At 55.2% G+C, this 12,624-nt stretch overlaps 6 protein-coding genes across 6 annotated transcripts; 4 read left to right on the top strand and 2 right to left on the bottom strand.

Moving 5' to 3' along the window:
* Positions 1-143: 143 nt before the first annotated feature.
* Positions 144-2,126, top strand: DICSQDRAFT_164673 (uncharacterized protein; the record flags this gene model as incomplete). The annotated part of the gene is made up of 4 exons (XM_007360255.1): positions 144-795; positions 853-1,631; positions 1,690-1,837; positions 1,891-2,126. 4 exons carry the CDS (start codon positions 144-146, stop codon positions 2,124-2,126), a joined length of 1,815 nt encoding a protein of 604 aa, XP_007360317.1.
* A 286-nt stretch (positions 2,127-2,412) lies between these two features.
* Positions 2,413-3,822, bottom strand: DICSQDRAFT_176588 (uncharacterized protein; the record flags this gene model as incomplete). Its single annotated transcript, XM_007360254.1, has 4 exons — positions 2,413-2,979; positions 3,040-3,472; positions 3,525-3,629; positions 3,691-3,822. 4 exons carry the CDS (start codon positions 3,820-3,822, stop codon positions 2,780-2,782), a joined length of 870 nt encoding a protein of 289 aa, XP_007360316.1. The 3' UTR covers positions 2,413-2,779.
* A 3,087-nt stretch (positions 3,823-6,909) lies between these two features.
* Positions 6,910-8,279, top strand: DICSQDRAFT_95630 (ribonuclease T2; the record flags this gene model as incomplete). The annotated part of the gene is made up of 5 exons (XM_007360253.1): positions 6,910-7,199; positions 7,272-7,423; positions 7,478-7,533; positions 7,583-7,879; positions 7,933-8,279. The coding sequence occupies 5 exons, from the start codon at positions 6,910-6,912 to the stop codon at positions 8,053-8,055; spliced, it is 918 nt and encodes a 305-aa protein (XP_007360315.1). The 3' UTR covers positions 8,056-8,279.
* Positions 8,280-8,366: 87 nt separating this feature from the next.
* On the top strand, positions 8,367-9,471 carry DICSQDRAFT_151240 (uncharacterized protein). Its single transcript, XM_007360252.1, has 2 exons — positions 8,367-9,233; positions 9,294-9,471. Exon 1 carries the CDS (start codon positions 8,392-8,394, stop codon positions 9,214-9,216), a length of 825 nt encoding a protein of 274 aa, XP_007360314.1. The 5' UTR covers positions 8,367-8,391; the 3' UTR covers positions 9,217-9,233; positions 9,294-9,471.
* A 233-nt stretch (positions 9,472-9,704) lies between these two features.
* DICSQDRAFT_164669 (DHS-like NAD/FAD-binding domain-containing protein) lies at positions 9,705-11,403 on the top strand (the record flags this gene model as incomplete). Its single annotated transcript, XM_007360251.1, has 4 exons — positions 9,705-9,845; positions 9,897-10,371; positions 10,429-10,953; positions 11,006-11,403. 4 exons carry the CDS (start codon positions 9,705-9,707, stop codon positions 11,401-11,403), a joined length of 1,539 nt encoding a protein of 512 aa, XP_007360313.1.
* Positions 11,404-11,718: 315 nt separating this feature from the next.
* On the bottom strand, positions 11,719-12,394 carry DICSQDRAFT_48090 (RNA polymerase Rpb6; the record flags this gene model as incomplete). The annotated part of the gene is made up of 4 exons (XM_007359879.1): positions 11,719-11,878; positions 11,940-12,196; positions 12,256-12,274; positions 12,333-12,394. 4 exons carry the CDS (start codon positions 12,392-12,394, stop codon positions 11,719-11,721), a joined length of 498 nt encoding a protein of 165 aa, XP_007359941.1.
* Positions 12,395-12,624: the final 230 nt, after the last annotated feature.

Raw genomic sequence — 12,624 nt, 5'->3', positions numbered from 1 at the left:
GCAGCACGGTCTTCAGGCCAGTAGCACGGCCCCGCCCTCGCGTTGGCACGGAATCTCGTCATTCCTCCGCTATCCCTGAAACCATACCGGATTCAGGCCCCAGCCGCACACAAGGCAATGCCGGTTCGCGAGCTGCATCCACTATGCCTCCTCCCTCTGTCGTCCCGCAGAAAGCTCCGGCTGAACCTGTCCCCCCACAAACTGTAGTCGCTGCCTCGCACGACGTTTCACCTCAACCAAGACAGTCATTCAACTCCCAATCTCTCCTTCCATCAGTCCATACTTCGGGCTCCGCTGAAGGTTCTCAAGTGGTCCGCAGCGCATCGCGGATGCCCCCTACCATCGGCTCTTCCCAGTACTTCTCTCAGAGCTCTCTGCCAACCTCAGTACCATCATCGCACTCGTCCCACATCTCACCTTCACATAACCATGTCCAGACTATTCCACAGTCCCCTACTGCACTTCCCCCGCCTCTCCCTCCCGAAATTGGCCAAGGAAATGGGTTTTACGACTATCATCATATCACCCCGTCATTACACGCGATGAACCAGCATCTATCTTCCGTGCCATATCCTATAGATGCTTCCCAGATTGACCCACGACTTATGGACGTTCTAGGGCTTCCTCCTGTAGGCCCGCAGGGTATTTCCCTGCAGGGCAATACGCTGAATGACAGACCTCCCATGTCTGTCGACGACGCCTCCATTACCCAGTCATTGAGACCTAGACGACCTTCCGGGAAGCGCGCTGAGGGAGAAATAGCCAATGCAGAGCAGAACTCGGACGCTACGCGACGTAAGTCCACTTTGATCGTGCTAGTGTAGCTGCCTGCCATAACATTTAGTATAACAGAGGATAGCGAATCTGGCCCACCGTCGTCTAGAAAGCGGCGTTCGAGGAAGGCGAACACGGCGGGTGACGAGAATACAGGCGAGCCTGCGACAAAGAAGCGCAGATCCTCCGGGTCCGAGTCGAGATCTAGCCGCGGGCGTACACGTCCCCCCTCCCCGCCTCCGTTCGACCCGGACGCCGACCCGGGAGAAGAGCTGGACCCGACCGTTGTGACGATGGCTGCACTTTGCGACGACACCGGCCGAGGTCGTATAAGCACCAGGGCAGCGCAGATCGTCAGCAATCATGCCGCCTGGCGTGCAGCGAACCGGGAGAAGCGGGCTCGTATGAAGGCTGTCATGGAAGCAAAGAAATACGGAAGGGATCTCGATGACGATGAGGAGAGCGCGGCGCAATCTACCACAAAGCCCCAGGGAGCGGTGTCCGAAGAGACGGCAGAACCAGGGTCCGCGTCGCGTTCCGCAACACCGGCGGCCAACCCAAGTGCCACCTCCGCACAGGACGAAAGCAATGGGGAAGGGGACAGACGCGCGGAGGGCTTTGACTACGCCGAGAACCTTGCGGTCAGCAGATACAACGTCCAGGTCCGTATTGGACCTAACGGCGAGACCATCATTGACGAGGACTCGTTGTTCGTCAACCGGGACGAGGAACATCGGACGGAAGACTACACGCACGTAGAAGAGTCGGACTTCACTAAGTTCGTAAACTCGGGGACGTACAGCAGGAAGGTTCGTGGCTCGCGATGGAGCGCCGAAGAGACTGAGCTATTCTTCGATGTGAGTTCTCTCCCCTGCTATGTGATCGCAGTGTGATCTGTGCTGAGCATGTGCATAGGCATTGTCGCAATTCGGCGAAAATTACGAGCTCATTTCGTATGTTCTGCCGGGTCGTGACCGAAAAGCGTGCAAGAACAAGTTCAAATCAGAGGACAAGAAGAATCCAGCGCGAATCACATTCTGCCTCAACAATCGCAAGCCATATGGTTCGTACCATACTCATAGACGTTGAAGTAGACGCTGACGAGGCGACTGTCAGATATTGCAACGTTAACTCGGATGACCGGGAAGGATTTCTCGGGCCCTACTCCAGAAATCCGAGCACCAACACCGATTCGCTCGACGGAGTTGGAGGCAGACGCACCGCCCACCGCTCCTCCCTCACCTCGAGTCAAACGGAAGAAGAGCCGGACACCTAGTGTCCGCGATGCTGACGTGGAGATCCTGGGAGACATAGACGACGTTGAGAAGGAGGATATAAGTGTACATACGTGAGCTAGCTCTTCTCCTTATAGCTTCATTTCAGTTACTCCTCTATTTTCCGTCTTCTGCCCTCCCGAGTGCGCGTTTACCCCTTATATGCGGACGGTGTCTTATGCTCCGCGCCACCCGCTGTGTCTAGTTGGGGGAAAAGATCAGGGGTGGAGGCTGCAGGCCGTATTCCGAGAGTGGTCACAATGTCCAGTCCGATCATCGTGTTCTGCTTGCTATTGTGAATCACAATTCCCTCGACTGATAGTCTCGTCACCAGACATTCGAGCAGAACAAACCGGAGGTAGTTCTCTCAGCTGAGTGAACAGTAGTACCGTGCGCTCCACTCGCGCATTCGATTGTGCAACAAAATGCATTTCGCTCGATGACAATATCCCGCTCGCACTAATTCGGCATACTGTGTATGTCTGCCTTGCCTGCGATACAATGTTCCGCCTCAAGAAATAGCGCACTCGCCGTGAGCTGAGGAGACACGGTCAGTCCTGGCAAGTGGCTGCCATCGGCGTGTGGCGGACGTACGTTTGCTGATATGCCCACAAAAACTGGAACACCCCCATGTTGCGTATCTGCAAACCGGAGAGAAGTCATCGGTTGCGCGGGTGGACGATCGCATGAGCGCACCTTTCGTGAGACTCATGTCTCCTCAAATAGGCGCATCATCCGCGGGAGGACTTCTGCGAATGCACTTCACTCTCTTCCTCGGAATCCTCCACCATTTCTTCCTCGGAATCTTCCACCATTTCTTCCTCGGAACCCTCCACTACTTCTGCTTCGGGCCTAGCATTGCGCTCCAGCTGACGGAGCCGATTGAAGCGCTCTTCTCGCTCGGTGCGCATATAGGCGGCTACTTCGGGAGCTAGAAAGTGAAGAAAATAATCGATGCACCATAGGACCACCACACAACAACCGCACTCACGGCAAACGTAGGCGTCGAAGGCGCCTCCCAGGACTAACGGGCCAGAGGGGCGCAGTACGGTGGCGATACTCTGCCACATGAGCTCCTCAGCTACAATCGCAGGTAGCTGGGGCTTATTCGGGTTAGAGTCGTCCTTCGGCGCGCCTTCGACTTTGTATTTCTTGGCTATCTCGCAAGCGAGGAACCCGCGCTGAGTGCTGTCGCCCATCACGAGAAGTTCGGCCTGCACGGCCTGAGCCCGCATCTCGTACGCATGACCCCCGGCGTTTTCTAGGAACCCCGGCTCCTGGGAGAGGGTGCCCTTCAGGAATGCTACCTTCTGGTCAAGATTTTCCTGTTGGGTGACCGACATGGAGCCGACGGGCACCGAGCGCGGTTCCGCCTTCTGCGTTTTGCGCCACTTGCCCTCGGCTATATGCTCTTCGTCATCATCCTGAGAACCGCTGTGTGAGTGCGCGCATGTAAACGATTGTCATACACATCACCTTGGCCTTTCGCTCTTGTGCTGCATCCTCGATTATGGCGTATTCGACCCGCGTGGAGTCGCCTTCGTCGCCGGTGCCGGGCACCCGCTCTGCAGATACGTTTTCCTACACGTCTGGTCAGTTGAAGAGCATGCAAAGCCTTTTTTTCGGAAGTCATGGAACTGACCGCTCGCAGCGTCTTGGCCTGTTCCTCATTTTCGAGTTGTGATTCGGGGTCGCGAGGGCTGCACGCTTCATCGTGTTGGACAAACCCTACAAGCGAGCCCGGACGGTTGATTTCCTGACTGGAGTGTTCCATGTCGTGCTGCTTGGGTTCGCTGATTTACCAACTAGGGACGCCGTGGACGTTGCTGCTCAAGATGTGGTGGTGAGACGCGATGGGGGGCTGCCCCACATCATATAGCTGCCTCGAGCTCTTAGCTCACTTCCTGTCACGATCACATGATTTGAATGGTGCACGTTCCTCCAGCGCTAGTGACAGGTCCTCATCCTCCCAACTCCCAACTCCCACCTCTGCCGCATCCCCCAACTACTTCTGCTTCATCATGGTCCGCCGTGCCCCTTCCCAGACTGTTGCAGCTTCTCGTCCTCCAAGCCCTCCTGTTGATGACGCCGATGAGGTGGGCTTCTTTGTACATCAACTTCGCATTTACTCACTTCCCGTCCCAGGGCCCGTATTTCGACAGCGTCGATGAGCTGCAGCAGCATGTAAAGAAGCCCCATTGTTTTGTTATGTGCTATTGAATATCTCTCAACAAAGGGAATCAACGTGCAAGACATCCTGAAATTGAAGGTAACCTGATGACTGAGCTAGGACTCACGGCATGACACGCTTATACTTGCTTCATTAGTCTGCTGCCATCAACACCGTCTCCGGTGTTAATATGACAACTCGTAGGCAGCTGTTGAAGATCAAGGTGATGTCTTTTACATCTGGATTCGATTCTATCGTTGTCCGTCTCATCACAACGCCCTCTTTCATAGGGTATGTCGGAAGCCAAGGTCGAAAAGATAAAAGTCTGTAGTATCATATCTCCCTATCATGAGCCACGTCACTCAACGACTCCCTTGGTACCCCCAGGAAGCTGCACACAAAATATTGGTACGAAGGACGAGTGCACTATAGGTACCTATATGCGGCGCGAGTTGAACTCAAATCTCCTTCAGGGATCATCGTTCGCTACCGGTATCGAAGTGCAAGAAAAACGGAAGAGGGTACTACTGATAAGTACCGGTAGTAAAGCAGTGGATACTGCTCTGGGCGGTAAGCATCTCAATCCATCTTCGAGGATGACTGACGTAGCCCAGGCGGTATTATGTCGCAATCCATCACGGAGGGTGAGAGTTCATGCTTACCATGAGGCGGTAGCTGATGTACATTGCAGTCTACGGAGAGTTCAGGACAGGGAAAACGCAGCTGGCACACACCATGAGCGTCGTTGCTCAGTTGCCCCCCGACATGGGTGGTGCCTCGGGAAAGGCTAGTGCCAGTGCTTTAGGGCCGCATGCTGCTCGGCTACAGCTATTTCCCAGGTCGCATACATTGACACAGAAGGGACTTTTCGTCCTGATCGTATCCGGTCCATCGCTGACCGTTTTGGAGGTGCGACTTTGAAGCACGCTCAGAGATTGAGCATGAGATGATAATGATACGTTTTTACAGTGGACGGCGATATGGCCCTAGAAAACATTCTCTATGGTATGCCATGGTTGCATATACAAAGCGTTCATCATCTTACTTCAGGAGGTAGCCCGTGCGCACAATAGCGAGCATCAGGTAGCAGCCTTCACGCTGTGTGCCTGATCTTTGACGAACATCCCCCAACAGATGGAGCTTATCAACGAATGTTCAATCCGTTTCGCAGAAGATAAAGACTTCAGGCTCCTAGTAGGTGCTCCCCTGTTGCCCGCCCGCCTCACATGCCTTTGAACTGTCTTTAGATCGTAGATAGTATAATGGCGCTGTTTAGAACGGATTACTCCGGCAGAGGTGAATTAAGCGAGCGTCAGCAGAAGGTATGTGAACTCAGGACATCTGTGAAGGTATTAGACTTACCGACTTGTTTCTCTGCAACAAGCTCGCTCAGGTGAGTACGTTCACGATCAGTGCATACAGGGACCCTCAGTTCTGTTCAGATGCTTTCGAAGTTGACAAAGCTATCCGAAGAATACAATGTACAGCGTCTGTTTTGTGTACCTAACATTGCTGATTTACTCGATTATATGAGCTGCAGATTGCCATTCTACTCACCAACCAAGTGCAATGTGAATCTTCCTCGACGTCTTCAACCGCGCTAATTTTGACAATCCTCACAGCTGACCCAGGAGCAACGATGACGTTCGTCGCTGGTGGGGCTTTGAAGCCTATTGGAGGTCATATATTATCGCACGCATCGGCGACTCGGATGTTCCTCAGAAAGGGTTGGATCTCACTCTTTGTCGTAACCTAGTGCGAACTCACGATGCTTCTTCAGGGCGTGCGGAAGAACGTGTTGCCAAACTCGTCGACAGTCCTGATAAGCCGGAGAGCGAAGCTTCTTACAAATTGGATGAAGGAGGTTGGGCCGACGTTTGAAAATGTCACCGGTACCTCTTGAACTTCGCAACAGCTCTCGAACGAATCGTCGCCCAAAGTACGCTCTCACTGATCTGGTCTTCCCCAAGCCGCTTCGTCTCGTATTGCTGTCTATTGTTACTTGCCGGTCCACTCTGTCTTGCGGCTACTCGATACAAGTACATGCATCTGCTCCCTTCCATCCACAGTCGGACTCAACACACGCCTCTAGTACTGTATTTCGCTCTCCGACAAATGTGACTGATCATCATTGTCATCCCATGGACATGAGCCAACACCGCACTGATTACTTTGATTGATGGTGTAGTAAACCACACTGGCGAGCCCGCCCAACGGCCTATCTGCGTCCCGCCACCGCCGTCGTCGTATCTGTTGTCAATGAATAACCTTCGCGAGTGGGCCGCTACGCGCCAAGACCCGGGCGCTATGCTTCGAGAATGGATGCGCACGCTGTTACGAAACTCCGCGTCGGCCGCGTCGGCGACTTCTTGTGCCTTGCGAATCTGTACACCGTCCATGCGTTAGTTCAAACTCCTTATCTGACCTCTGGACGGCGGGAACATGCTTGCTGAACGTTGATGCGGCCCATGGTTCACACACGCAGTCGTCACCAGTGACAGCCTCAGCGTTTGATGGGTAGCCACGTTTGGCTGATGCCCCTCGTCGGCGCCGCGCTGCATGTGGAACACCCTTGCTCGTTCTCGGCATACGATAGATAGCACGTTCGTTGGGGTGAGCATTAAATACGCTCCTGGATATAAGGCACTTTGCGGTCGGCCTTCTGCCTGCGTTCTCTGAAGTAGGTCCGACATGGCAGCTGCGCTTGGTCTCATCTCCGCCCTCCTCGCTATCCAGGGCGCGAGCGCGTCCTTCTCGCTCCAGACGACGTTCCCCAACATCTCGGTATGCGCTAGCGAGCCCATCACCTACTCGTGCGAGAACACGACTGTCATCCAGAATACATGCTGTTCGCCCACGCCTGGCGGCTTGGTCTTGCAGACGCAGTTCTGGGACACCTACACCGGCTTTGAGAAACAGGGGCAGCTGCTGCCCAAGAACAGCTGGACCATCCATGGTCTCTGGCCGGACAACTGCGATGGGTAAGTTTCACCCGCGTCTGTCAGGTACTGAAAATGTCCGAATCTTATGCCCAATGTCTATCCTATTCTTAGGTCTTACGAACAGTACTGCGACTTATCTCGCCAGTACGACCCTACGCCATCGCCGTTGGTCCTGCCGGATGGCACTCCAGTGCCGCCATATACGGGCCCCGGTGTGGACACCTTTGTCGCCGAATTCGGTCGTGTGGATCTTCTGGACTTCAGTATGTTTATTGCATTTGTAATTCCTACGCCAATCGACTGACTGTCCCGATCAGTGAACAAGTACTGGGTCAGCCAGGGCAGTCCGAACAGTGGCTTTTGGGGACACGAGGTACGCAGTGCATACTCTGTCAGTACACATTATTCATCATTTGCTCTAGTTCTCCAAGCACGCGACATGCACGTCTACGTTCGACGTCGCATGCTACGGGCCTGACTACAAAAACCACCAGGATGTCGTGGACTTCTTCGACGCCGTAGTCCGCGCCTTCAAGAACTATCCCACGTTCAACATCCTCGCGGCCTCCGGCATCCTCCCGTCGAACAAGACGACGTACTCCCTGTCCCAGCTCCAAGGCGCCCTGAAGGCCCAGACCGGCGCGGTCCCTTACCTCGGCTGCGGTTCGAACGGAACAGTCCTCCAGGAGGTGTGGTACTTCCACCACGTCTTGGGCACTGTGCGTACACTTCCGTGATCCTGCAAGATGACGGTCGCTGATCGACTCCACAGGAGCAATTCGGTCACTTCAAGACCGTGGACTCGACTACTAAGTCGAGCTGCTCGCCCACCGCTGGTATCCACTACTTCGAGCGGACACCCACGTCGGAACGCGACGTCAGGCTCCTGCCATGAAAAAATTTTCACACAGTCATACTGTAGTGCAGTAATTCGGTAATATACGGTACATAGCTATATTCATGGGGTGCCTAGATTTGGCTCGTACTAGGTTCTGGCCTATCGTTCTAGAGTGGAGCCGTTAACGGTCACAGTTTGGGGACTCTGAAACCTCTTCGACATCGTCTATGCTCGTTCTAAACCATGACCATTCATTTTGTTCAAGCAGAACTGCGATACGCGCTTCTATCTCATGGTTGCTTGAGAAAACCTGACCTCTTGAGGACCTCGCGCGCTGCTACCTGGCGCTTCTCGCATCTCTCTGCGAACATCCATCCCCTGTTGAACCTCGAGATGCCCCCCGACTACGAGCTCCAATCCTATTGGAAAGCACGGTTTGAGAACGAATCGGATTTTGAATGGCTTGGAGACGGTTCCGATACCATCCTCCCGCACCTTCGGGCGCACCTCACGGATCCTCGCGTTTCTGCGCGGTCCTCACCTTCCCGGCCCGCTCGTCTCCTACACATCGGCGCGGGGACGTCATCGCTCTCCGAACGGATACGGGAGCTCTATCACGACGTGTATGGGGCGCAGGTAGACGAACGCGCGATCGTGAACACCGACTTCGCGGAAAATCTAGTGGCAAGAGAGCGGGAAAAGGCCGAGTTAGCGTTTGCGGTAGGTCGATCGAGGACGGGAATGCAGTGGGTATGCGCAGATTTGTTGAAGTGGGGGGAATTGGAGGCTGCTCTGCAGCCGGAGGAGGAAAGACACACCTTCGACCTCGTCGTCGACAAGAGCACCTCGGACGCGATCTCGTGCGGGGAGGACGTCTCCTACAGCAACCCAGACCCCAGCATCCATCCGGCTCTGAACGAGATCCTGGCGGCGCAAGGAGGCAAGAAGATCAGTATATCTCCTGTAGAGCTTCTGGCTGTACATCTTGCGTCGCTGGTTCGGCCTGGCGGGCTGTGGGTCGGTTTGACGTTCTCTCCACATCGCTTCCCCTTCCTGGCCAGCCTGGAGGAGCGAAGGGACACGCGGCATTCGCACGCAGCAACGTACTGGACTATCGACGAAGTTGTTACGGTGGATGCGCCGACTGGGATGGAGGGAAGCGCGTATGCGCCGGTGGTCCAGCACTATATTTTCCTGCTGCGCCGCAAATCACCATGATAATGCGTCCGGTCCAGGTGAGGACTTATTGGGATTCGATCTACTGGACGATGCTCACCCTCCCACTGAATCTGTAGGATTTGCAGTATGGCCCGAGCAAGAGTTATCGAGCTTAGTACGAGAGATGTCGGAGAGATGAAAGGAAGGAGACAACCGGGCATCGTCTGCGGTAGTTTCACATCTTTCCTGTGGTTGACACATTGTATGCATGAGGGAAGTAACAAGGCATTCGGAGAAAGCAAGCATGAATGCGAGACCTGACATATGTACTTATTGCATGTGCACGGAGACGGACGAGCACACACAAAGCGGTCACGTGTGCTACGCGACTTGATACGCGATGTTGAACCTCGCAGGCTCAGCCTCGCAGCCACTCTCGCGTTGGGCGCCAAGCACTCCCCCGCGTCCTCTCTCTAACCACGCAGCACTCCCCCTCGTCATCTCCCACTACTCGCGCGTCGCCCTCTACAGCCCGCGCGATACCCATCATGCTTACTCTCGACCTCGACGCGTCCGGTGCGGACGCGCATGCGCGTAGACAACTCGCGAATCTCTCCTTGGCGGTAGCCAAGTGCAAGAGGATAGTGGTCGTCACTGGTGCTGGCATCTCGTGTTCATGTGGCATCCCCGTACGTTTTCCGTTTCATCCGCGCGAATCGATAGTAATAGTGCGCTCTCAGGATTTTCGGTCGTCCGACGGCCTATATGCACTTGTTAAGCAGCAATACCCCGACGCGGTGCTGAAAGGACGCGATCTTTTCGACGCTTCCCTGTTCCGCGACCCGACATCTACTGCAGTCTTCTATACATTCATCTCTCAACTCAAGAAGTCCATTGATGCTGCGAAACCGTCTCCCACTCATCGCTTTATCAAGACATTGGACTCCAAGCGAAAGCTTCTTCGCTCATACACGCAGAACATCGACGGTCTCGAGGAACGGGTAGGGATCGTTAGTACCTCCAGCGAGGGGGTGAAGACGCACGGCAAAGGGAAGTCAAAGATCAGGACGAAGGACGTTCGCAACGTCCAGCTGCACGGCGACATTCATCGCGTCCGCTGCACCTTCTGCTCAGCCGATTATCCCTGCACCCCTGAGCACCTCGAAACGTTCCTCGCGGGCACACCCCCAGACTGTCCAGATTGTGCAGCACGATGTGAGTGCACGTATTATATGCGTAGGTTTGAGCGCGCTGATCGCCACCATGTCGTAGCCACCGAGCGCGTCGCTCGGTCTGCTCGCGCACTCAAGGTGGGCAAGCTGCGTCCGGCCATCGTCCTTTACGACGAGCCGCACCCCCTTGGCGACGACATTGGGAGTATCCAAACGGCCGACATCGCGCGAAAGCCCGACATGCTCATCATCATGGGCACGTCGCTCAAGGTGCACGGGTTCAAGAAGCTCGTGAAGGACTTTGCGCGCACTGTGCACGAGTCCGCGCCGTCGCCTTCTGCCTCTGCAGGCTCGCCCCTGAAGAAGAACGCGAAGAGTTTCGCGGGCAAGGTCGTCTTCGTCAACAAGACCGCTCCCGGGAGTGAGTGGGATAGCCTCATCGACTACCACGTCTCTGGGGAGACAGACCGTTGGGTGGAGAAGGTCATCGAGGACTGGAAGAAGGCGCGGCCCGCCGACTGGGAGGTGCAGAAGACACTCGTGGCTACGGGGGACGCCACCACTGGTGGTACCTTCCACGTCGCGAAGGAAATCACGAATACCATGGGCACCAAGGCGGCGAAAGGTGCGTCAATATGCCATGCTCTGTGGCTATGGTCCTGAAACATGTGCTGCAGGCGCGAAGCGGAAGCCTGCCCGACGACGCGAGAACGCGCCATTGCCCGAGGACGAAATATTCGATATCACACTCCCTTTGCCCGAGGCACCGCCCTCACCCTCGAAACGCCCGCAAAGCCGGTGCCACTACCACGACGTCGAGTCAAGTCCATCGAAGAAGTCACGCGATGGGAGACGTCCTGTTCGGGAGCCGGTACACTTCGAGGAACGTGGGCTGCTGTTCGGCAACGCCACAAACTCGAAGGCTCAGAAGGCACCGGAGGACGACTTCGACCTTGGGGAGAACGTCCAGAAGCCGAAGGCCGCGAAGAAGGTCGTGACGCACAAAATGCACACTTCGCAAGTTGAAGTGGTCCTAGAGTCCAGGCGGCCAACGAAGAGGGTTGCTCTCGCATGAACTCGTATCATCAGCATTGCTATCCGTTCATGAACCATGTGTATCATTATTCGTACATACGTTAACACGACTGCCCTAGTGAAGCGTTGTGCTTCCATTACCTATGATCTATGCGGACCCTGCACACCAGACCCGCATACACTCATACGCTAGCATAGTTTTGGCAGGCATGCCACAGAGTTTGAGGGGACATAGCGGAAGGGGAGGATATGAGAACACGTCGGATAGCCTGGCAACATAACAAAGCAAACAAAAAATACAGGTACTGCAAACACACCTACATCCCCTCGGACAAGACCACATGCCTATGTCTGCTCAGTCGCTGATGAGCTCGGACACACTCCAGTCCTCAAAACTGCCATCAGGGAGGTAACGTCGGATGATGAGAGGGATTTTGCGCTGGGAGAGCTCCTTGATAGCGATCTGGAGCGCGTCCGTCTCGCCGTCTAAGGGCACGAGAACGGGCGCGTTCATGCTGAACGTCCGCGCTCATGAGAACTACGATATGGCGATCCAGGAGATGCGAAACTACATACCTGATCTGCAGCGCCCTTGTCCCTAGTACTCGTGCACGTTCGTACTTGGTTAGGTACGGCGTCGTTACGCGTACTTTGTTTGGTTGTCGCTCTCCCTGAGCAGCGGGCCGGGCAGCCTCTGCTTGCGCCTGTTCGCCGTTTGTTGGCTCCTGCCCGCCCTCTGCACCGTTCGCGCCGGGGTAGCCATTCGCGTGCTCGCCATCCGCAGCGCCCTCGCCGTCCGGAAGCTCCGTAGCAAGCAGATCGTAGTTTTCATCCTAAAGCCACGCTCGTGTCAGGACAGTGTGTCCTATTAGTGCGAGTCTAGTACACCTACAAAGGCATCCTCGTTAAAACTAGAGCAATCCTTCTTCAGTGGCCGTACGGCAGGAGGCGTGAAGATCCGTGACTTACCCCGGTCCCTCGTAATCGTAGTCATCTCCGCCGCCGCCGCCACCGTATCCGTCGTCAGACATAGCTTGAATTGGCCTCTAGTATTGACTGCGAGAGATACCTAAGTCGAAGAAATGCGGCGGTTTCGGGCAGAAGGCACGATTGCAATGATGAAGACCCTTGTGGGATGCAGGCAAAGTGTGTAGGCGCCTGCAAACAAGCAGGGTCACGTGTGTGACTCTCCGCCGGACGTCGGCAGCGGCGTGGCTGTACCATATACATACTTAGTGTCGGTGCTGGTGCTATGTCCCCA

The sequence above is a fragment of the Dichomitus squalens genome (assembly GCF_000275845.1).
Source record: "Dichomitus squalens LYAD-421 SS1 unplaced genomic scaffold DICSQscaffold_1, whole genome shotgun sequence".
In the NCBI taxonomy this organism is placed as follows: domain Eukaryota; kingdom Fungi; phylum Basidiomycota; class Agaricomycetes; order Polyporales; family Polyporaceae; genus Dichomitus; species Dichomitus squalens.
The sequence above is the reverse complement of the archived record's forward strand: the minus strand, read 5'-3'. Positions and strand labels throughout refer to the sequence as shown.